Genomic DNA, 24,796 nt, shown 5'->3' on the forward strand with positions numbered 1-24,796 from the left:
TCTCTGCCTGTCTTATCATTACATTTGGGAGCAGATAACTGGTTTCCTGGGTTCACAGGGGCCCAGCTGGAGAAACCTTGTCCCAGGAATCATACTCCGATCCTCACTCCTACTTTTTTTTTTTTTCTTTGTCTTTCTGCCTTTTCTAGAGCCGCTCCTGTGGCATATGGAGATTCTCAGGCTAGGGGTGGAATCAGAGCTGTAGCCACTGGCCTACACCAGAGCCACAGCAATGCGGGATCCGAGCCGCGTCTGTGACCTACACCACAGCTCACGGCAACGCTGGATATTTAACCCACTGAAGCAAGGCCAGGGATCGAACCCACAACCTCATGGTTCCACGACGGGAACTCCCTCACTCCTACTTGACTGCGATGATTTAAGTGAGTTTTGGGACCTCTGAGCTGGTGAGATGCAGGTTAAGGTTTTGCAATTTAGGTTGATGTTGTAATGGACCAAGGATTCCGAGCACTTGGGGAAGGGGTGACGTTTATGTGGAACGTGAATCTCCGGGCGGGAGTGGACTGTGGTGGATATAGCGCTCCCTCAAGTGTTCACATTCTAATCCCCAAACCTACGAATTTGTTACCCTATGTGGTAGAAGAGACTTTGCGGATGTGATGAGGTTAAGCACTTTGAGATGAGATCACCCTGAACGACCAGGCTAACCAACTGTAACCACTAGGGTCCCTGTAAGAAGAAAGCCAGAGAATAACAGCCTGTAGTAAAAGATGCCGGGACAAAAGTGGATCCGAGGGATACAGCCGTAAGTGAAGGGGTGCCAGCAGTGTCTCTGAGGTGAAAGAGGCAAAGAACAGACCACCCCTGGTGCCTCCAGAAGAAACCTGTGACATGTCACCTTACATGGCAAAGGGGACTTCAGGGATTTGGGGCTACTATGGACCACATGATGGGGAGATAATCCCAGACTATCTAGTACAGCCAATCTAATTACATGAGTCCTTAAAAGCAGAGAGCCTTTCCTGGCTGTTGTCAAAGAAATGTGATGAACAGAGAAGAGGGAAAGAGACATAACGTTGCTGGCTGTGAAGACAGAAAAAGGAAGCCACAGGCCAAGGAATGCAGTGGCCTCTAGAACTGTAAGGCAAGGAGACATTTCTCCTCTAGAGCCTCCCCCAAGGAACGCAGCCCTGCTGGCACCTGACTTCAGCTGCTGAGGCCCATCTGAGACGTCTGACCTATGGAAGTATAAGAAACCTGGGCCATTTTAAGCCACTGAATTTGTAGTAACTTGTTACAGCAGCATAAACAACTAACCCAGAGTGGTGACTAAAGATGAAATGGTATCTGGGAAGATGAAAAAGCCTTTCTTTCATTCCTGCTGTAGCCTCCACCATCAGGAAACACGTGGCTTCAGCACATAGGCAGACATTCATGCTGGTAATTCTTCAGATCCAGTCTGGCCGACAGGATTTACACTCCTGAATGTCTACACTTGTTTTGCCTCAGAGCAGAATACATTCTGGGTTGACCACTTAGAACAGTGTTTAGTAGAAACAGTGGGTCCTGGACCCTAGACAAATGTGTTGAATGAACAAATGAATGTGATCAAGGCAGGCTCTGAGAGACTGTAACTGCTCTATTTCAAAACAGAGTCTTACACATCTTCTCAAGAACTGCTGGCCTTGATGTCTTTGTTTCTCATTTATGATGGTCATAGTTCTGGAAAATATTTTAAGTCTAAACTGTATTTTTTGGCAAGAGTAAAGTAGCTAAATCAGCAAGTAAAAAGGATGTGTAAATCTTAATAGGAGGAATAACTATTTGATCAAAGTATTTCAAGATCAGAATAGAGATACTTTTCAGCATTGCACTACAGAAAAATTTTCAACTATCAGATCAGAGGATTTCTTAATGGCTGTTAATCAATGCAGCATCAAGAACTTTAGTGCAAATTCACCAAATGCATTTATCAAAATGGGGTTTTGTTAATTTTCTCTGCAAACAAATGCTATTACATTAACTGAGCATGTAACAAATTGGCCTGCCTGAATATTTACAATCTATCAACAGAAAACAGCCCTTGCAACTAAAACCTCAAACATATTTACCTCAAAATCTATTCCTAGTCCAAATTCATCTATGCTAAAGCTAGACGACAGAATAAGAATAAAACCAAAATGCATCTGTATAAATAATAAAAATAATTTTTTACGCTCTAGGTATTTTCCTCACTAATATGGCACATTATTGTTCCTACGTGCTACTGCATGGGCAGGAGCAGTATCATTTTAGTTGCTGGAGTATCACAGTGTTAAGAATATCTGCTTCTTGTAGTGTCAGGCTTTCATCTGTTAGCTCTTTGTTTGGAAATGAAGTCACGAGAATAAAGTCAAGAGTTGCAAATTCGGGACGGGACTGTACAATAAAGTCCCGAACATCCAGGATCCTGAAGAAATAAAACAAAAACAATTTGTGATACAAAACTTTTATTGTCATTTAAGCTTTTAGCTAAAATTAGATAATTTAAAAAAAATCGCACAATTATAATCCTTATTTAAATGTCTTATAACCTTAATTTCAATGGATACATTTGTCTTAGTTTTGAGATAAAATGTGAGCACAGGGCGCTGCTGCACAGCAGAGGGAACTCTACCCAATATTCTGTGATCACCTATCTGGGAAATAATCCATAATAATCCATACCTGAGAAAGAATGGCTGTGTGTACATGTATAACCGAATCACTGTGTTGTAGAGGAGAAATGATCACAACATTGCAAATCAACTATACTTCAGTAAAACTTAAAAAAATGAAAAAAAAAATCTGAGGATTAACTTTGGATTGTATCTAACATTTACTTTCACTGTTAAAGGACACAATTTTGAGGTTAATTATGTATAAGATAAATGTCAACAAGGTTATTACACTGAAAGTACTGGGCCTACTTTTTTCAGAGTATAAAATATCTCAGCAGCACATGACCTAGAAAAAGGTAGCTTAGATTGGTCTGTATCAATGTGATTCCGTAACTATGAGAAATGTAAATTAGAATAATAATTTTTAAAAATCACTTTAACATACACACAGTAACTCAACTAAGATCATAAATGCATCTCTTAGTGGGATACAAGGAACAAATAAAAATATCTTATTAGCACAACAAATGTACAAATAAATGTTAAAACGACATTTAAAACCATTTATCTGAAGTACTCATTGACAGCAAAATTAAACTTTATTTACCCTACAAATTTATGTTATCAAGAAAGTTAACCCCAATCAGAATTATCATATATATATATATGTATATATATATATATATATATATGTGTATATATATATATATATATATATTTTTTTTTTTTTTTGGCTTTTTAGGGCCACACCCATGGTACATGGAAGTTCCCAGGGTAGGGGTCGAAATGGAGCTATAGCTGCTGGCCTACACCACAGTCACAGCAACTTGGGATCCGAGCCATGTCTGCGACCTACACCACAGCTCATGGCAACGCCAGATCCTTAACCCACTGAGTGAGGCCAGAGGTTGAACCCAAAACCTCATGGATAATAGTTGGGTTCGTTTCCGATGGGCCACAGCTGGAACTCCAGAATTATCATAAATTTTTAAAGAAGTCCAAATAAGGTTTCACTATAGTAAATCAAATCTGACTCAACTTTACATTGTTTTAGCAACAGTGCAAAATTGTAGATTTTAACAATTTTCTTTATTTTTGAGTGGTATCTGGATCTGCATCGGTACTTGGACAGTTTACAGAGGATGTTTAAACACTGAGTGTTACACTTACACACAGCTATTATCCTTTAGGAGTTTTTGTCTTGTCAAAAACTTACTTCAAAAGTAAATCTAAAGAGTCTCATACGCTTTCCTACTCAAGCTGCATCCAGGTTTACAGAGCAAGTGACAGCAAGCTTACCTGTGTGTACTATTGAATCTTTGTATCAAGCGGCTCCCGTCGGCTAATCTGATCTGAATTTTTGTCGTTGGCACTGAATCATCAATGAGAACAACTGCGCTGAGCAGAGACTTCTCCTCTTCTTCTGGGGAGGACGGCGTGCTGACTATTTCGGGTGTGAGGCTAAGGAAGAAAGAAGGATGAAAGATGAGAATGGGGACCAGAATCCGTACGGCCCCGCTGACTGCATACGGCCTGGGGAGCCTCCACCCTCATCAGTTACCGGTGTTTGGATCCTGTGATTCTGATTCAGTTTTTCCAACCTCTTTTGAAAGCCTAACCCTGTGCTCCTTCCTCCTTCATCCCTCTGCACTTTCCTGAGACCGTTCGCAAGAGTCTTCTGTCAGAAACCTGAGCAGCTTGGGGATGACGCCCAGGGACGAGCCCAAGCACGGACGGATGTGGTTTCCAACCCCAGCTCTGGTAACTGGGTGAACTTGAGTAAGTAAATTAATCTCATCGAATCCCAGTTCTATTATTTAGAAAGTGGGGGGAAGTAAAATTATGTTCTATAAGTCTATCCAACCAATGAGCCTTAATGTAGTGCTGACAACAGTGTTTCCAGAGGTACCAGCTATTTTTGGACACATCATCAGCACTTAGCTATGAATTTAAACTTAGTTGATGTTATTTAAAAATATCTGATTTCAGTAGTTACTTTTCAAAGGAGAAGTAATTCCTAAGTGTTAGTGAGAAGTGAAATTTAATCTACTGTGATGAGTTTAGAAGGAGCCTTGTATGACAGGGTATCTGGCCGCTGGGCCGTGATTACTAGTGACCTTGGTGCCTTCTAATGTGAGCAGAATGCTCCGAGGTTGTAAGCAGAAAGTGAACATCAAAAATAGGGGGTTTTTTGATTAAGAAATGAAAACCAATTAAGAGACATTTAGCCAAGTTCTTTATACCCATCAAATCTTAATCCCCTCAGTCATCTGAAGGGATTCTTTGATAGTCTTCATGTTGGCACTCTCTCAAATACTGAGACTTAGAGGGCACCCTGTAACTGATGTTCCTTTGAAAAAAATAAGCATAGATTAGTATAAAAGTCCTATGAGCATGTGAGTTTTAGTCTAGTGTAAACCTATCTCATCATGACTCACACCCATCCTAAAAGCTTCTCAGAATATACAGCAAAGTGGGAAAATTAACAGGCACTTGCTGCTAATACTTCTGGCTTCCTTAGCTATTTCCTGGCACTTATTTTAGAACAAATTTCAGAATGTAGATGATAAAGATATGAAAAAGGAAAAAATGAGGATCTGCAATCACTGCTCAGGATTAAGGACTTTTCTTCCAAGACTGGAACTGAGGGCTGGAACAGCTGCTCTGCCAAGCTGGTAACTGTGCCAACAGCCCTGGCCTTGCACAGTGAGAGGGTGAAAGCCGAGGGGATGGGAGACGATGAAGGCAGGGGGCCTCTTGGCCCTCCCTTTGCACCCTGGTAACCAGGTCTACACAGTGTTATCACATCACCACCAGCACCACCTCTGCCGCTGCTGTTATTTCATTTAGAATCTGAGGGAGGGAGGCACTGTTGCCCAGCAGGTGACGGCAGGGCTCCAGGGCGCAGCTCCAGGGTTGATTCTGCCCCTCCCCCCAGTCACTTCACTTCTTTGTGCCCAAGTTTCCTCCTCTGTGAGCTTGGACGGCAGTGCTGCTGTAAAGGGGAAATGCATCAGGCACACATGGACTAGTGCTCTCACAGAGCTGGCTCTGCCTCCCAGTTAGCCGATAGCACTGGGGCTCTCATCCTAACAATCAGGGAAGGGAAAGTTACTGTCATCGGCCACCGCCAGGTGAGAAAGCTCAGGTTCATTGCGGGTTCTTTCCACGACATAAAGCTGCCTCATATTGCTGTTTGTGTACTCTAATCCTTTCTGTTTAAAATAGATTCTGACCAGGTAAGCTTCTGCTGAAAACATCAAACTAATTACAGGGCGGGGACTCCAGGAAAGAAAAGCTTTCATGTGCTTCTTTGTAAGATGTGTGTATGTCATATGAAACTGCAGGGAATATAACACTGAGGACTGGAATGAACTTTCAAGATAACTTGGGCCAATCACCTCATTTTACAGGGAAGGAAACCTCAGTTACAGAGACAGCCGCAAAGAGAGGCAGTGAACAAGCTGGTTAGTGTTACTTTTTTTTTTGTCTTTTGTCTTTTTTTCAGGACCGCACCCGCGGCATATGGAAATTCCCAGGCTAGGGGTCCAATCGCAGCTGTTGCCACCGGCCTACACTACTGAAATTCGTTCTAAAATAAGTGCCAGGAAATAGCTAAGGAAGCTATTTCTTTAGTTTGATGTTTTCAGCAGAAGCTTACCTGGTCAGAATCTATTTTAAACAGAAAGGATTAGAGTACACAAACAGCAATATGAGGCAGCTTTATGTCGTGGAAAGAACCCGCAATGAACCTGAGCTTTCTCACCTGGGGTCCAATCGCAGCTGTTGCCACCAGCCTACACTACAGCAACAGCAACACCGGATCCTTAACCTACTGAGCAAGGCCAGGGATAGAACCTGCAACCTCATGGTTTCTAGTCGGATTCGTTTCCACTGCGACACGACAACGGGAAACTCCTAGTGTTACTTTTTGAAGTTAGTGTCACTTTAAAAAGTGACATTAACTTTAACTTTCAAAGTCACAGCTGCTTGTTACTTCAAATATCTCATCATTCAATTTATCAAGCCGTAGTGACATTTTAAATATACTGTATGTACATTTCAAAAGTTACAGTAAAAAGAAAAATTTTAGAAGAGGAAAGTTAATTGCTACAACAGGCTTTCTAGGCCAAATGGAGGAAAGGATGTAGCTTGGAGGTGGGTTGATTCCCCAGACCTTAAAGGGCAGTGGTGAGGACCGTTTAATAAACTCAGAGACTAAGAGCAACATAGTAATAAAGCTAATTCTTGTTAGGCTCTATTTTCTCAGGGAAGCTGCTGGTGGGGGGAGGGTCGGGGGAGGGGACTAAAGGGAGGTGGGGAGCCTTGGGAGCAGTCCTTGGAGAGCAGGAGAGGCCAGCCCCCTGCTGGGCAGACAGCACCGAACCGCACAGGCAGACCCAGCCCGGGCTGCACAGTGTAAGCAGGGCTGCGGAACTGCCATGTCGGGAAATGAAGCAAAGGCAGGCAGGAAGGGCCTTTAGACTCTGGAGAAGAGAGGCTGATCAAGGGTCTGGGGACCAAGACAAAGTCACATGTCAGGTGTAGTGGCTGGAAGGGGGAAAATGGCAACTGGAACCTTTTGGATGCACAGTGTGACAGGCGGCAGTGACTGCTCTTAGGCAGGAAATTCCAAACACGATTTTTATCATCACACACCAGCTCAAAAGCCTACTGTGAATGTCCATTTGTTAGTCCTGCCGGTAAAGTGACTCTGAGACGTTCTAGCTCTACCTGGTTTGCCAAGCTCATTTTTACTCAGAAACTGTCCTATTCGACCACCGTGAACCTGCAGCTCTACAGCTGTGACTCGCCTGCTCCTACAACTTTATGTGAGGGTACTGGGTTAAATTTGTATTGCATTAGGATTACCCCATAATAATTTTATACCACAATAAATTTAGTTTCCATCTATGTAAAGTTATGTTTGCAATTAGATTGCTAACTACTGAATCATTTCTAATTATCTTTTTTTTTTTTTAAATCTTTTTAGGGCTGCACCTGCGGCATATGGAAGTTCCTAGGCTAGGGGTAGAATCTGAGCTGCAGCTGCAGGCCTACACCACAGCCGCAGCTACATGGGATCCAAGCTGTGTCTACAACCTACACCACAGCTCACGGCAATGCAGGATCCTTAACCCACTGAGCGAGGCCAGGGATCGAACCCACATCCTTATGGATACTAGTCGGATTCTTAACCCACTGAACCACAACGGGAACTTCTGTTCTTTTTGTTTTTTTTTAAATCATCTGTCTCCTCAGAAAATAAGTATGAAACCCATCTGATCCTTAAGCCACTGAGCGAGGCCAGGGATTAAACCAGCATCCTCATGGATCCTATGCTGGGTTCTTAACTCACTGAGTCACAAAGGGAATGCCCTGTATTTTAAAATATTTCTTAATGTGAAGCCTTCTGACATGTCCATGCTATCCTCACTCTCTCAGAATACACGTACTCAACAATTCCACGCTGGGACTCATGGGTTTAACGAGGCTCATACCAGCATGCTGATCTCCTAGTGGAAATTTCCTAAATAACAGAAGCTGAAAATGCTAAGGATTACACTTCCCAGACTCCCTTGTGGCCAGGATCGTGTACATCTACCCTTCCTCCAGCAGGTTTGAGACTGTGAAGTGATGATGTGGCTCTTGGTGCCCAAGGTGCTAGAGGCGCGTGGTTCTCCTAGTGCCATCCTGGTGGGAGGGTCAGGTTCTGGGCCCTGGCTTCATGGGCACTGAGCAACTGATGGGGACACAGGAGGCCTTCTCTAGAAAGTTCTCCATTGTATTTGCTTCTCCTGACCAAGGGAAGCTTGGTGTGTTAACTCTTCCAGAAATCCTATAAATTGTCCAAGGCTCTGTAAGAAAATTCTTACTATTTAATACAGCAAGTAGATTCTGTTTTCTGTAATCAAAAACCCTGACCTTTATGACTAATGACTAACACAGCATCATCACCACATATCTTTGCCATTCTCCTCCCTCATTTTCTTTTCTTTGGTCATTTTCTCTAGTTATCTGCCTTATGAGGAAAAGGCTGGAATTTATATTGCGATCAGATAAAAAAATCCTTTTTGTGAGTGTGGTTGCCAGTTATAATCACTGGGTCTTCTCAGCTGCCTTCCCTTTAGGCAACCTTCTTCGGTTTCAATTCTAGGTTTGCTATACAGGTGACTCTGGACCAACATGGGTTTGAGCTGGGCAGGTCCACTTATGCGTGGCTTTTCTTCAATAGCAACTGCTATTACACGATCTAGTATAGAGTACTGCATGATCTTCGGCTGGCCGAATTTGTGGGGAATTGTGGATACAGAGCCAACTATCAGTTATAAGAGAGGATTTGACTGTTCAGAGTCGGTGGCCCTGGTTCCACAGTCTGAGTTGTTCAAGAGTCAACTGTACTTCTACTAACAAAGATACGCACTCTAACATTAATTCTTGGTCACGAATGTAAATATAAAGAATATATATGAAACAAAGAGATAATTGGGCATTTTACTTGGGTTTTAATTAAAAACTACCACATCAGTAAATATTAAGTCATAAAAGAGAAGTGCTGAAAAATATTAAAAGAAGTATCTGAGTAGGAGTTTCTGGTGGCCTAGTGGTTAGATTTGGCACTTTATTTATTTTTTGTCTTTTGTCTTTTTAGGGCTACATGCATGGCATGTGGAGGTTCCCAGGCTAGGGCTCTATTCAGAGCTGTTGCTGCTGGCCTACCCAGAGCCACAGCAATGCGGCATCCGAGTCTGCGACCCACAGCACAGCTCATGCAACGCTGGATCATTAACCCACTGAGCAAGGCCAGAGATCGAACCTGCAGCCTCATGGATACTACTCAGATTCGTTTCCACTGCGCCACGATGGGAACTCCTAGATTTGGCACTTTTAATCTCCAGTCTGGGAACTGAGATTCCACATCAAGTGGCTGCATGATGCAGCCAAAAAAAAAAAAAAAAAAAAAGAAAGAAAAAAAAAATCTGGGGTCAGAGTTATAAAATCAAAAGGAGGGAAGAAATAGAATGATTCAGGAGAAGCCTGACTGTGTTGGCAGTAAGGAGATGAGAGTGAAAAGTTCCAAGCAGATCTGTCCTAAAAGCCAGGTCAATTCCTGTTCCTGTGCACTCCACAGATCTCAGAAGTCAGCCTCTCATCAGAGACGAAGATATAGAAAGGGAGACTTGAGATATAAGACAGGTGAAAGAACAGATACTGAATTCGTTCCTTTGCTGGGAAATGAGTGAGGAAAGAGAACCTGTGTGCACAAGGCACCTGGAAAAAACCTGGAGGGGAAGGACTCGCATGGAAAGGACAAAGCGTGTACAAAAGGGATGCTGGAAGTTCAGCCACAGTTCAGCACGCCACCTGCAGTAACGTGTGGACAAAGGGACGGTCACGCTCCACCTGCACACTTTACAAGGCTCAGGAAGAGCCGAGCTGTGGCTGTTACAAGGGAGCCCACTCAAGACATTCCACCATGCATGCTGGCTTTGTCTGAATCATGCTTGGCAAAGTCCCGGGGTTCTTTGGAAAATGCCTCAGAGAAAATTCCCTCTTCCTACAATCAGAGTTCTATATCTGTTTCTATAACTTGAAGGAAGAGTTTGGCTGCTTAAAATATATGGCAAATAACCAAATTAAGCACACTGCTTTTGCTTTGGGAGCTCAACAGCTACCTATGGCAAAGGGATGCTTATAGCTGTGACCTAAAGTAGCTAGGGTTTTCAGTTCATCAACATTTCCCCTCTCTGAGCCCACGAAATCGTAATCAGAAACAGGCGGGATGATGGCTCGGTGGTAAAGAGCACAGGCTCCATAGCCTAAGTGCCTGGTGTGACCCCCGCAGACTGATGACTTCCTAGCTCACCCATGGCAAACGACTGCAATACATAAGGAGTAATAACAGGACCTATGCCAAGGAGCTGTTGTGATGATTAGAGGGTCAATGCAGGCGAACGTGCCTAGAGGGCCAGGAATGTGGTACCTGCTGTCTAAGTATTACCTGCCAACACTATCACCAGATTTGCACATCTAATTCCATCAGCAAGGTCTATACAGTTCGTATTTTAGTTTTTACTTTTAGGTGATTTTGCTTTTCTTTTCAAAGCAAATGCATATTGAACAAGACAAGTGTTTTTCTCAGCTAGGATCTTACCTTCCAAGTTTCTGTCCCTCTCCACTGAAAGCCTTGAACCTCAGCCTGGGCTTGACATACTCCTGATCCTGATGGTCCTCCATATCCAAGTTCACATGGCCTCCACGGACCAGCCGCTGAAGCTCCAGGGGAATCTCTCTTAAAAAAGGGAAAACCACAAGGAGATCACCTCACGCCTGCCAGAATGGCTGTCATCAAGAGAACAAAATAACAAATGTTGGCGAGGATGTGGAGAAAAGGGAAGCTCCGTACACAGTTGGGGGGAATGTGAACTGGAGCAGCCACTGTGCAGAACAGTGTGGCGGTTCCTCCAAAAACTAAAACTAGAACTACTATCGGACCCAACAATTCCATACCCGGGCATATACCTGAAAAAAGCAAAAACACTAATTTGTAAAGATACATGCACCCCAATGTTCATAGCAGCATTATTTACAACTGCCAAGGTATGGCAGCAACCTGTGTCCATCCACAGAAGAGTGGATAAAGAAGAGGTGATATTTTAAAACATAGGAAACCTCATAATATTAGACATCAAACTGAGTTCCATATATTTTATATCCACATGAAAAAATAAAGATGTGGTGTGTGTATATATATATAGACAGACAGACATACACACAACTGAATGCTACTTGGCCATAAAAAAAACCAAAATTTTGCCATCTGCAGCAACGTGGATGGACTTGGAGGTCATTATGCTAACCGAAATAAGTCAAAGACAAATACCGTATGATCTGACATGTAGAATCTAAAAAACACAGAAAACTAATGAATATAACAAAATAAGAAGCAGACTCAGGGAGTTCCCACCGTGGCGCAGCAGAAATGAATCTGAATAGGAATCATGAGGTTGCGGGCTTGATCCCTGACCTCATTTAGTGGGTTAAGGATCTGGCGTTGCCATGGGCTGTGGTGTAGATCACAGATGTGACCTGGATCCGGCATTGCTGTGGCTGTGGTGCAGGCTGGCAGTTACAGATCTTATTAGACCCCTAGCCTGGGAACCTCCATAGGCCAGGGGTGCAGCCCTAAAAAGACAAAAAGACCAAAAAAAAAAAGCAGATTCAGAGATCCAGTCATTACCAGTGGGGAGCAACATGGGGGTGGCAGAGTGGGAGGTACACACTATTGGGTGTAACCTTTAAAACTGTATAAAAAAATAAGAAACTTTTTTAAAAAGGGAAAAAGGTTTTAGTTAACTTTTTAGAAAATAAGTCTATACAGCTGAAACTGCTATAGTTAAGTTATGAGCTTGAAAAGAGCCATTTTTGCTTCATTTACAATTTAAAAATTCCTGTGATGATTGATTAGTTCCCAGAGGTATTTTTTTCTTTTTCTTTTTTTACTACTCAATGAATTTATTATATTTACAGTTGTATTTCTTTCTTAGTGCTGCAATAGATTTCTCCTTAGTGACTCTCCACCCTGGGAATTTTGTTGTCACGGTGAAGCTGCAGTGCTTCTGAGCGTAAGAAAGCCGAACTGCTGGGCAGCAATTTACAGCTAAGTCGGCACTAGAAACCCTGGGAGGACATGATGGTTGATGTAGATACTTATTGCTAAGTCCCCTGGGGAGTCTAGAAGTTTGCTGGGGTGACTCTGACTGTCGTGCTACGTGTGAGTGCTCCCCTCCTTTGGCGTCAGGACCGTGGCAGGGGTCGGGGGTCCCTCTTGCCCAGTGAAGATTTGTCTCAGGTTCCACAGAAACAGAGGGCCCCCGCCAGAGTCACATGGATGACAATGCTGTTTATAACATCTGAGCCTAAAACCTAAGGCTCAGGCTCCACCCCACATATACGCAAAAATTGTTTTTTCCAGGAACTCATCTGCCATATAAACCCAACACTGAACTTTGTTTTGTTTGGAACCCTACCAAGTCCCTGACCGCGTGTCACTTAAAGTAATTAAGCTGCTATCTTCACACACCCCGTTATGCTGTTTCATGTTTGTCACATTTACATGAGAAGGGCCTGACTGCACACAGATGCTAACTATTGGACTTCTCTGTTATGCTACCTGGGGTGTCACACCCGGGCGTTTATAAACTGAAGTATGTCTAATTTTATAATAAATAACCTTCCTCACTTCTTCACCATATTCAAGATAAATTGTTTGGGGAAATAAAATGCATAGATAGATTGTATTATCTGTAAAGTCTTCACTGAGGATAGTGAAGGTGGTGTTATATTTGCTATGAAAAGAGGGCAGTGATTACACAGTTGACGACCACTCTCTGACCGCGATCACTTTTTTTCAAGGAGTCTTTTCTAAAACTGTCCTTGATCATAATTTGTACCTGAGGCTATGGTGTTGGCTCAAATGAGAGAAACTCTCTTAAGTAGCCCTGAGTCAGTGAACATTAGCCCACAAAGTTTCCCGAGTGTTTGCATTTAGTAATAAACTAGTTTTGACCCATATTACAGCACATTCACCATCGTGTTCTCTTCTCCCACCGTACTGAGGTAAGAGTCAATTTCAACAGGAGTGTTGCTCTTCACTCAGCAGACAAGCGCCTCCCCAAGCCAGGCTCCCCAGTGACTGTAGGTTTCCAGGTCCACAGCACGGACTCCAGCTCTTAGTTCCATATTTACCACTATCTCAGGACAGCTTCCCACCTTTCTTGAGGGTTTCCAGACCACTTATACCATTTCTTGCCTTTCTGTGGTGTTCTGACATTATCTTTGTAGAATTCAAATTCAAAATCCATTAGTGTTCTAAAATGTCCTTCCCTTAAAGTTTCTTGACCAGCTCAATTCCAACACGTTTCATCTCCACTCCACTATAGCTGCTCTTCTTGGACAGATTTTATCACTTTGAAAAGCCCCCGCTCAATTCTATAACTTCCTGCTCCAGCCCTTCACTGCTACCTAAAGATCCCAGTTCATGAACAGCCTAAGGTGTTTAGCTATATTTAAACTTAGGGATGATCACACTGTCAGCTAGTGAGGGCATCATGCAGGAAAGCTTTCATCATCATAGCAAAATCACTGATTTCTTGTCCTTTAGCAGGAAGGGCTGGTGAGTTACGATGTTCTTTCAATGGGTCAGAGCACCGTAAATCTGGTTTACTTTCACAAATTATAACTTTATTTTTTAATTTTTTTCTTTTTGCCTTTTCTAGGGCTGATTCCGCGGCATATGGAGGTTCCCAGGCTAGGGGTCTAATCAGAGCTGTAGCCGCTGGTCTACACCCGAGCCACAGCAACTCGGGATCTGAGCTGCGTCTGCAACCTACATCACAGCTCATGGCAATGCTAGATCTTTAACCCACTGAGCGAGGCCAGGGATTGAACCTGAAACCTCATGGTTCCTAGTCGGATTTGTTGACCACTGAGCCATGACAGGTACTCCACAAATTGTAACTTTAAACTAACCTTCTGAAATCTTCTGCCAGCAGTAGTGCCACTTGCAAAGGTTTCTAATATAAGTTGCTGAGTTTCAGGTATACATGCAACAAGTCGCCTTGTCAATGGTAAGCAGGACAGTGGCTTAGTGGATGGGCAGCTCCCTGCAAACCAACTCACTAATTTATTACTTTATGTCTGTTCTCCAATTGGAACTACAGTTTCATTGAATTTTGAAAGAGACCAATGTCTACTGCTCTCCCTGCCGAGCTAAGAATTAGTAACCTATAGACAGCAGCATGTCCTTTATATACTGAAAAACACCCCTCCCCCAAGCAAATGCTAACATAATATATTCTAGTACCTCGCTCTTAAAAACCAGTGGAGCATCATTGAACAGTGGTCTGTTTAAAAATTTAACAAGTCCCACCCTCAGTAACAAGTAGAATACAAGTAATACATCTTACCCTCTCTTAACAGACTCCAGAAACTGGGCATTTGTTGGGTCACTGTAAGGTCTCAATTCTCCATCATCTAAACTGAAACCATTGCTCCAGAGTTTCAGCAAAATCTGAACCTTTTGAGCATAGGAAAAAAACAAGAATCATTAAACAATTTTAAGTTTCCAAACATGATATTTATGATTTACTTTATTTAAAACATGGAATTATTTGTCCTGTTCTTTATTTGGTTAAAATAAAGACATAAATGAAACCATGAGTGTTTGTGTAGCAGATCTGTATTTAGCTTAACAAACTGACAGTGGCTAAAATAGCAAAGGTCCCACCGCTGGGCCCTGGCCTTGAAATGCAGTTATTCGTGGTTCACTGAGAAGACCAGAGTCACAGGAGTGCCCAGCGGCCACCCCATCCCCTCTCCGTCATCGGTACCCTTGTTCTTCTCTGCAGATGAGTCTCACTATTCATGCCAGGGAGCAGGACACAACCTCCAGGGACCCTCCCGGGCAAAACCATATGTGTCTAAAATGAAAGGACAACCCCCAAATTTCAGCCCCTAAATGACTTTAGGCATTTCTATGTTTATAACTCAGCTAATTCTATATCATGATGGCATGCCATTTTTAATAATCACTATAACGTATATGTAAGCTTTATTGGACAGTGAATCATACCTTCTTTCAACAAATAGTTATGTATCTCTAAGCGCAAGGCATGACTGAGATACAAAATACAAAATTTGAGAATGAAAACTTAACACAGTTTTTTTAATCCATGCTTCAAAAAAATAACAGAACAAAAAGATATTATATTTATATTATCTAATTTTAATTTCATAACAAACAGTAGTAACTAGAGGCAAAAATGTACAATTTTTCATTTTCATTACTATACCTACATCTTGCAATTGACTTTCTCCATAGATGTATTCAGATCGCTTACAAAAGGAATTACCCAATCTATATCCTCCACCTGTAAAAGACTAAATCACACAGCAAATGAGCTAGAAATTCACTAAGGCTTATTAAACAAAATGTTATGATAATGTGTGATTTTTTATTTTATTCTCTTTTATTTTATTTTGGTCTTTACCTGTGGCATATGGAGGTTCCCGGGCTAGCAGTCAAATCGGAGCTACAGTGCAGGCTTACACCATAGCCACAGCCACAGCCACAGCCATGCCAGCTCCAAGCAGCTTCTGTGACCTACACCACAGCTCACGGCAACGCCAGATCCTTAACCCACTGAGCGAGGCCAGGGAGCGAACATGCATCTTCATGGATATTAGTTGGGTTCGTTTCCACTGAGCCACGATGGGAACTCCTGTGATATATATTTTAAAGCTAGATCAACTGTAATTATCCAGACTAGTTTATAATTTCCAGGACATTTTTCTATTAAAATAAAGATCTTATGTTACAGAGGAGTATACTCTAGTAGGAAATCATGTTTCTTCCCATAAAAACATTAGTGACTCAGCAGCTGAAATAGCCCAGGCCAACCTTAAACAAGAAATGCATTTATACAATGAAATAATATTTTCAAGTAAAACAGACCTTAAAAACCCACCATTACTGGAGTTCCTGTCATGGCACAGCAGAAATGCATCCGACTAGGAACCATGAGGTTGCAGGTTCTATCCCTGGCCTTGCTCAGTGGGTTAAGGATCCGGCATTGCTGTGAGCTGTGGTGCAGATTGCAGACGTGGCTCGGATCCTGCGTTGCTGTGGCTCTGGCCTAGGCCGGCGGCTACAGCTCCAATTAGACCCCTAGCCTGGGAACCTCCCTATGCCGCTAGTGCAGCCCTTAAAAATACAAAAGACAAAACAACAACAACAACAACAAAAAAAACCCCCAAAAAACCCCCAAGACCCCACCTTTATTATTTTATAAGTCATAGTAAAAATTATAATTCTTGAATCATATTTCACAAAATAAATAGGAGTTTCATAGAGAAAAGAAGAATTTTTATGAGTATAAATTACCCTGAAGAAGAGACCTATGCTTATTTTATAAGCTGCTTTGATTCAACTGTTACAAATCCACTAGACTGAATTTTTTGTTTTGTTACACTAATCACAAGTGCTTCTATTTTTCAGGTAAGACAGCATATGAGTTAAAAATGCCACTCATTTTAATCACCACCGATACCATAAATGAGCTTTTAATTACTACACTGCTTTGATGAAGTAACTCAGTTTGGGAAACAATAATTATAAGAATATATGACAACTGTACACAAAAAGACACCTGGAATCGTCTTCAATATATACCAGTACTATGCCAGTTAATGTAGTCATAAAAGCTGCATAAAAGCTTTATAGGAAGTTAAGAAGGCAGAGACAAGTTGATGGAGAAAGGAGAGCCTTTTCAACACATGGGATGAAGCAAATGGCCATCAATAAGGAGAACAGCGACTCTCATGTAAATCTCATGGAAAATTAATGCAAAATGAATCGTAAGTTTAAATGTAAAATGTAAAAGTAGAAACATTTTCTAGACAACATGAAGGAAAATACACAGTTAGGTGAAGAGTTCTTAGACAAGACACCAACAGCATAATCCATACAAGAAACAAAATGTTTGCAAACTGTCTATCTGACAGCTCACACCTATTAAAATATACAAAGAACTCTCAGAGTTCCCATTGTGGCTCATCGGGTTAAGAACCTGACTAGTATCCATGGGGATGTGGGTTCAATCCCTGGCCTCACTCAGTGGATTAAAGAATCAGGTGCTGCTGTAAGCTGCAGCGTAGGGCACAGATGTAGCTCGGATTTGGTGTTGCCGTGGCTGTGGTATAGGCCAGTGGCTATGGCTTCAATTCGACCCCTGGCCTGGGAACCTCCATATGCTGCGGGTGTGGCCCTAAAAAAAAAATATATGTGTGTGTGTGTGTGTGTGTGTATAAAGAACCCTTAAAAATCAACAGCAACAACAAAAAAAAATCCAATTAGAAAATGGGCCGGGGTCAGTTTACTAGAGAGGATAAGAAAGATAATAGCAAATAAACACTTTAAAAAAAATACTCAATATCACTAGCCATTAGGAAAACACAAATTACCATGATTAGCCATTAAGGAAAAATACAAATCAAAACCACAGCGAGTTATCACTACCCACCTGTCAAAATGGCTAAAATTAAAAACAGTGATAGTACCAGTGCTGTCAAGGATGCAGAGAAACTGGATCTCTCATGCATGGTGGAAAACAGTTTGGCAGTTTCTTAAAAAACTAAACACATACATACATACCATACCACCCAGCGACTGCACTCCTGTGCTTTTATCCCAAAGGAATAAAAACTAATTTCTACACACAAACATGAGTGCTCACAGTAGCTATATTTCTAATAGCCAAAAACTGGAAAATGCCCAAGATGTTCCTCAGTGAGTAAACAGTTAACAGATGGCGGTACATCTACCCCATGAGTGCTACCTGGCAATTGAAAAACAACCATCTTCTCACATACTCCGTAGCTCTGATGGTTCTCAAGGGCACCAGGCAGAGTGCAAAAAGCTACTCCCCAAAGGTCACAAACTAAATGATTCCATTTGAGAAACACTCTCAGTATCACAAAATTACAGAGATGGAGACATCAGTGTGGCCAGGGGTTAGAGCCTTGGGGGGCCAGGTGCAGGTATGACTACAAAGGGGGACAGCAAGAGGGAGACCTTTGTGATGACAGAACAGCACCCAGACTGAGTCGGTAATTAAAAGGACACGGAGCTACATACATGCCCTGTTCCAGTGTCAAACTGCTGCCTCTGCTCCTCAGCCCTAATCATGTTAGATGTTAAGAACTATGGGGGCAAAGGGGGTGAAAGTACACAGGACCTCTCAGCATTCTTTTTGCAAATTCCTGTGAATCTATAGTTACTTCAAAATAAAAAGGTAAACAGAGAAGTTTCATAGAAATGTAAGAAACTGCCTCAACTTTCAACCGTTAATAGAAAGATTATAGGCTTATAAAAATAATGCAAATATCTGAAACAGAAATGTACAGTTAGAAAAACAACATTTGCAAATAACAAAAATCTACAGGAGAACAAATGTATAAGCAGCATATTTCGTTTTAAGATTCAGTGCTTACCTTAGATTTGTCATCACCTGAAGCTCTTGTGGCTTCATTCAGAGGGACGGCCCCATGTTCTCTTGCCTCTTTGAAGAGTTCATTCACAATTTTCCCAGTTGAAGGGCGAACTATATGTAATCCGCTGTATCCATGTTCACTTGAATAGAACCTTTAAACATCGCAGCTCATGAATAAAAACAGAATGCAAACATACACCACTATAAAACAAAAAGCTGTACAGTCTTAGGAAGTGACTTTTATTGAAAAAGAGCCATTTCTATGACCTCTGTGGAAATATCTAATTTTGAAAATGAGGTTAAGGAATTAAGTGGTAAACAGTTCATTTACTTTCTTGCAGAGTTTGCAGAGATTCTGGTAGCGACCTGCCTGAGAAATGGCGTTTCTCCCTCCCTCACCCTCATCTCCTTGACAGCTCAATGGGGAAGGGCGGGGGAGGTGCTGACAACCAGCAGCTAAGTCCTTTCCCCGAGGAATCCAACTCCAGGATGACCTGGTTAGTGAGGAGACTTCTAGATTTAGACAGTGGTAACATCTAAATCTAGACCACAGGGCTACACAGGAAGTTTACTCCTCAGAGAGTTTTGAGTGAAAAATTAACTCCTACCCTATGTTAGAGGTAAATAATTTAGACCACAATTTTTTCAGTGTATTAACTATGTAATGAACAATTTCTCCTCTCTTTTCTATATCATAATGGACCTAGGGAACATAAAAAAATTTCCTTCACCTAAAATAGTACCCTATTTTATCTTTTGAGATTTTTTTCCAATAAAGAATATCAGAAAACATAGCCAATAAAACATCATCATGGAGACTTCCCATATCCTTAACTCCCCCTACCCTCCAATCTAGTTCTCAATTTGCAATGAACTGACTCACAAAAACAAAGCAAAGGAGGAAAATTACATCAGCCCTGGAGACTAGGAATAGAAGCCACCTTCAAGACTTGCCCCAAATTAATATATGCAAAATTAAACAGGAAAGGAAAGGGGAACCAAGTTCTCAATTCACTGGAAGAAAGATCCATGTGGAGAACAACGGACACCAGCAGAACCACACTAACAAGGCCGCTTCTGACTGCTGAGGGCGGGTTGGGGAGCATCCAAGCTGCCAGGGCTCTGGGCAAGTACACTGCAGCCTGAGTTTGCCCAGGACAGGAGCCAAGAGATGCCAGCCAAGCTGATACTCAGAGGGCCTAATGCAGCAAAGCAAGGCTGAACACTGCCATGGCCAGCTCTTAAGACAAGGGTCAGTTACAAGGAGCTTGACAGCAGATGCCTTAAATGGAGCGGTGGGGAGGGGAGGGGAGCTTCTAGCTGCAGCTACTTCTGTTGCAGCCCCTTGCCTCACTGTCTTGTGTCCCTAATCTGGCAAAGTACAACTACATATGCTCCTTTTTACAGAAAGACCGTCCAAGGAAAATCTGACATAGAAAAGGTTTATTAGCTTCTTCATAGTCACTGATTTTTATTACCTGTGTAAGAAATCTCTGCCTACCTCAAGATCATGAAGATACTCTGTTTTCTTCTATAAGTTTTACTGTTACCCACGATCCATCTGTTTCTCCTTTCATAATTAAGTATGCCTGCATACTTCACTCTCCTTCTCTGTTTAAACTCATCTGATGATCAGCATTCGTCCACTCCTGCAGGTAACACCCTCCTCAATATGGATGACTGTCAAGTATATTTTAGACCCTCACTCCTGACCCAGTGCTGAAATGAAAAGCACCTACTTGAATCAAGTTCTTCTCTTCCCATTGGTGATCACATTTTCCCTGGATGCCAGATTAAGAACCTTTCAGTCTTCCTCTTGCCCATTCACTTACCCTCTATATTCCATGCCATCACGTTTCCACAGTAAATTCTTTGAAAGGATCCCACATTGATTTCACCCTTTCTCCTGCATTCCACTGACACCTCTCTAACCTAACATTTTTATGACCATGTTCTTTGGATTATTGTAGTGGTTTTCTTTTTGGTTTGTCTCCTTATCCTGCTCTCTCCATTATTACTGATTTTATATTGCATTGCCAATCCTATTTTCCTAAAAATATAATAACATTTACCCAGTGTTCATTTATTCCTCCTAACAATGGCATTATCCCCATTTTACAAAAAAGAAAAGTGAAGCTTAGGCAATTTAAAAAACTTGTCTGCTGGCAAAACCTTATTACAACAGAAAGAAAAAAATTAGAACTAAGGGGTGTCTATCTCCAGAATCAAAGCTTTTATCACTATATTATTGTTTTTTTTTTTTAATAGCATAGAGTCTTTTATTTTATTTTATTTTTTTGTCTTTTTGCTTTTTGGGCTGCTCCTGCAGCATATGGAGGTTCCCAGGCTAGGGGTCCAATCGGAGCTGTAGCCACCAGCCTACGTCAGAGCCACAGCAACGCGGGATCCGAGCCGCGTCTGCAACCTACACCACAGCTCACGGCAACGCCGGATCCTTAACCCACTGAGCAAGGGCAGGGACCGAACCCACAACCTCATGGTTCCTAGTCGGATTTGTTAACCACTGCGCCATGACGGGAACTCCTATTATTGTTTTTTATCATAAAAATTTACATGCAAAAACATATCCTGGCTTTCCTGTGCCTTCCACACCAGTCAATTCTCCTTGGCTTTCGAGGCCATCTACGACGTGGCAGCAACCAGGACTGGATGTGTAATTTGTGGGGCCCAGAGTCAAAATGAAAGTATCAGTATCCTTGTTCAAAACAGAGTCAGAATTTCAGAATTTCAAGACCATACAGCAAAGCAGTACACCGAACTCGAGGCCCTTCCCAGCATGGGACTCTGGGTGGGCACGCAGGCCACATGTACCTATCTCAGGCCCTGACACTGCCACCTACTGACCTCATCTGCCAAGAGTCTCTTCAGTTCTGCTGCTCCTTTCCCAACCCCTCTTGTCACCTTTATTACTTTTTCTTCCATGCCTCTTTTGTCCCTTGTCTTCTGTGCTTCCCATGTCCTAATCATCTTTTAAGGCCCAGATGGATACCACCTCATACGCTTATCTCACTGAATTCTCAAGACCTTGTATCTGATTACTTGGAAGGGCCATTTTATAAGTTCTCAGGTTTTTGAACAAGGAGACTCACGTTTTTAAAAGTTCTATTTGTGACAGCCTTTTGTGGATGAATATGGAAAAGCAGATGTCAGGCTAACTTCTGGGAATTTTTCTGTAAATCTTGCCCCCCTCTTGCAAATTAAAAACATAGAGCACATTATGTCTAGAACACTTAAATTTCACATTATGTACAGAGTGAAAATATGCTGGCTTAAGATGACAATGAACAGATGAATGTTTTGATATCGAATATGGTCCAAGAAGGCAGATTATGAAAGAAGACTGTTTTCTGGACCAGACAAAGCAGCAGACATATAATGAAACTGGGCAGGTGTCAATGCTGAATGTGAAGTCCAAAGAATGGCACACTTAGTATTCGAAAATATCACCCTTATCAAAAAGAAAAGATGGCCAAAAATTTGCTTCACGTTGTATTTTAAGCAGATTAAACACAGCATAAGCCTTAACCAATATATTTAAGGCAGTTACTTTTGGAAATGTGAATAATCCTAGAAATCAAATCTGCGGCACAAAGCCCTTAAAAATTGCATTATCAAATTTTAAGTGTTCATGGCAACACAATTTCAGATGGCATAAAATATAAGAAAAAAGCACTCACTGAAACATCATAAAGATTATACTTGAATAGCAGGGAAAATATTAATACACTAATCTTATTTTAACAAGTCAAATATTCTGATTTAGTAGACCAGCAAATTAAGTCATGCAAAATCTGTTCAAATAGGGGAACAGTGGTTAAATAGTTAATGAATGAAACTTTGGTACATTAATATTTTAAGTACTTTCAATATTTCAGAGACTGGATAAATTAAGGAAGCAGTAAAATACATAATACACATGATATATGTGTGAGTATACATGTGTATACACACATACACACATCAAAAAATAATAAATGAAAAGAAAGGATATTCACATGGTGCCAAGCTACCAATCTGTGGCTTAGAAGGAAAAACTGTAACTTCCAGGGCAGGGAGGGTGCTTGGCACCTGAACCGAGTGACCACAGCACCAACGATGGGAAAGCCTGAAATCATGGGGCTCCTAATGTAATGCAATAAACAGAAAATATCACTTACTGGTATTCCTGACAAATAGGTTTAATAAGAATCTAGTCATGAGGAAATAATGACCTTGAATGTGGGACATCTTTAACAAGACATCTGGCCCAAGTGCTCAGAGTCAACGTACTAAGTTTTAGATTAATGGATGAGCTAAAAAGAAACAACAAAAAGGTGGGAAGAATGCCCTGGATTCAGATTCACAACAGGCATCAGGAATGGAAAGCATGGCCTCTGCTTGGATCCTGCTTGGTCCCAAAGTTCCAAGAGCTATCTGACTATGGGCCATGCATTGAACGGTTTGTGCAACCAGTGCTCATTTTCTAAGGTGTGATGTGTTATCAAGGTAATAAAGGAGTGCGCTTCCGCTCAGAGGACGCAGGCGGGAGAATCTAGCGATAAGGGGCTGTGGAGGCTGTGGTTTACTTCCAAACAGTTGAGGAAAAGCGAGAGTGTGCACGCGTGGCCTGCCATGACATGTTAACAAGAGGTGAATACCAGTGGAGCAATACAGCCTCTATTTGCTGTCCTAATCTTTTGATAACCTATGGATTTGAAAACTTGTAATCTGAAAAGTTGGGGTAAAAATTATAAACATTGTTCTTTCTTTCCATTTGGGTGCAGAAAGATATGTCATTTTTATCTCCCCTCCAGAAAGGATGTAGAGTAGTGATAAATAAAAAAGAACAAACAATTTCCCGTGAATTTTTCAACTTTTGGTAAAATAACAGACTTTCTGTGAATGAGATATAATGGGAGAATTCAGGTTTCTCCCCTGTAATGAGATTCCTGGTCCTAAAAAGACATTAATGAAGATATTCCTGTAAACAAGAAAGCTCATGACGATAAAATATACCTGGTTCTTATCTCTTAATCTTCATCGTTGGTTCCTTTGGTAGCTCAGGGATTTTAACAATTGACACTATCTAGAAGATCACTACCTGATGTGTCATCATCCAGCAGAAGAAAAGACAGAATCCTGAAATTAAAGAGTCTTAAATGGAGGAAATAGACACAGAGGGGTTCCATGGATGGGCTTTAAGAAACATACAAACCCTTACAAAGGACTGACAAAATCGTACATGAACCTTGCTTTGGGGGAGAGGGCTATAGCTCTGATCAGCTCTTCGGTGAGTCCTATGACTCACAAGAGAACCACTCGGTCCAAGAAAAATACAATTCAGTTTATAATACTGTATGACATCTACCAAAGTACTAAGTGTTTAAGATAATTTGTCCATAAGTTTCTTCCAGCTTTCTGTTACAGTTTGGGACATAAAAATATTTAATAAGTTATAGTTAAAAAACATTCCCAAGGCCTTTGCAAATAATTTGGGATTAGAGAACTAAAAAGGGATACGATTTTTAAAAACAAGACAAAACTTACCTTTGAGGTGGTGTTCGCGGGCTTTTAAAGCCTGTAGCTTTAGGTCTATCGGGTTTGGAAGCTTTGCATTTCACTTCGTCTTCATATAATTCTGCCAAGGCCAACTATAAAATGACACCTTTGTTATAAAGTATACAGTAGAAGTAAACCCTTCTACACAATGAGAGGTTATGAGTAGAAAATTAACTTGTAATGAGTAGTAAAAATTTCTAGTGAAAAATGAAGGCTGCTTTTGAGAAGATGACTCCCTTTCAAAATACTAGCATTATATCTCTTCTTTTATAAAACTAACCAAGCTGTGAGCTGTGATGCAGGTCACAGAAGTGTCTCAGATCCAGTGTTGCTTTGGCTGTGGTGTAGGCCAGCAGCTGTAGCTCCTATTCAACTCCTGGCCCGGGGACCTCCATATGCCGTGAATGCCGCCCTAAAAAAATACATAAATAAAAACAAATTTATAAAACTAACCAAAATGCCACATATAGTAGAAAATTACAGTTATAATAATTGTTTAATTATTGTCAATGAACTATTCAACAGTTTTAAAAACTGTATTTGGTAACAGGTCATTTTCAAAGTTGGACCTATCATTCTTTTAAA

General features: G+C 41.4%; 1 protein-coding gene across 2 annotated transcripts in view; it reads right to left on the reverse strand.

Moving 5' to 3' along the window:
- Nucleotides 1-312: 312 nt before the first annotated feature.
- The window catches only part of UBXN2B (UBX domain protein 2B), a 30,480-nt gene continuing 5,996 nt past the window's right edge, over nucleotides 313-24,796 (reverse strand). The window contains exons 2-8 of one of the 2 annotated variants that reach the window (XM_047783885.1): nucleotides 24,200-24,303; nucleotides 18,654-18,804; nucleotides 15,459-15,542; nucleotides 14,570-14,679; nucleotides 10,756-10,893; nucleotides 3,900-4,061; nucleotides 313-2,410 (exon numbers count right to left, since the gene is read on the reverse strand). In XM_047783885.1, coding sequence (XP_047639841.1) covers nucleotides 2,248-2,410; nucleotides 3,900-4,061; nucleotides 10,756-10,893; nucleotides 14,570-14,679; nucleotides 15,459-15,542; nucleotides 18,654-18,804; nucleotides 24,200-24,303 — 912 coding nt within the window. In that variant the 3' untranslated portion in view covers nucleotides 313-2,247. The remainder of the gene's footprint in view (nucleotides 2,411-3,899; nucleotides 4,062-10,755; nucleotides 10,894-14,569; nucleotides 14,680-15,458; nucleotides 15,543-18,653; nucleotides 18,805-24,199; nucleotides 24,304-24,796) is intronic. The other variant, XM_047783886.1, reaches the window with a different exon arrangement.

Source organism: Phacochoerus africanus, chromosome 6 (genome assembly GCF_016906955.1).
Source record: "Phacochoerus africanus isolate WHEZ1 chromosome 6, ROS_Pafr_v1, whole genome shotgun sequence".
Classification (NCBI taxonomy): domain Eukaryota; kingdom Metazoa; phylum Chordata; class Mammalia; order Artiodactyla; family Suidae; genus Phacochoerus; species Phacochoerus africanus.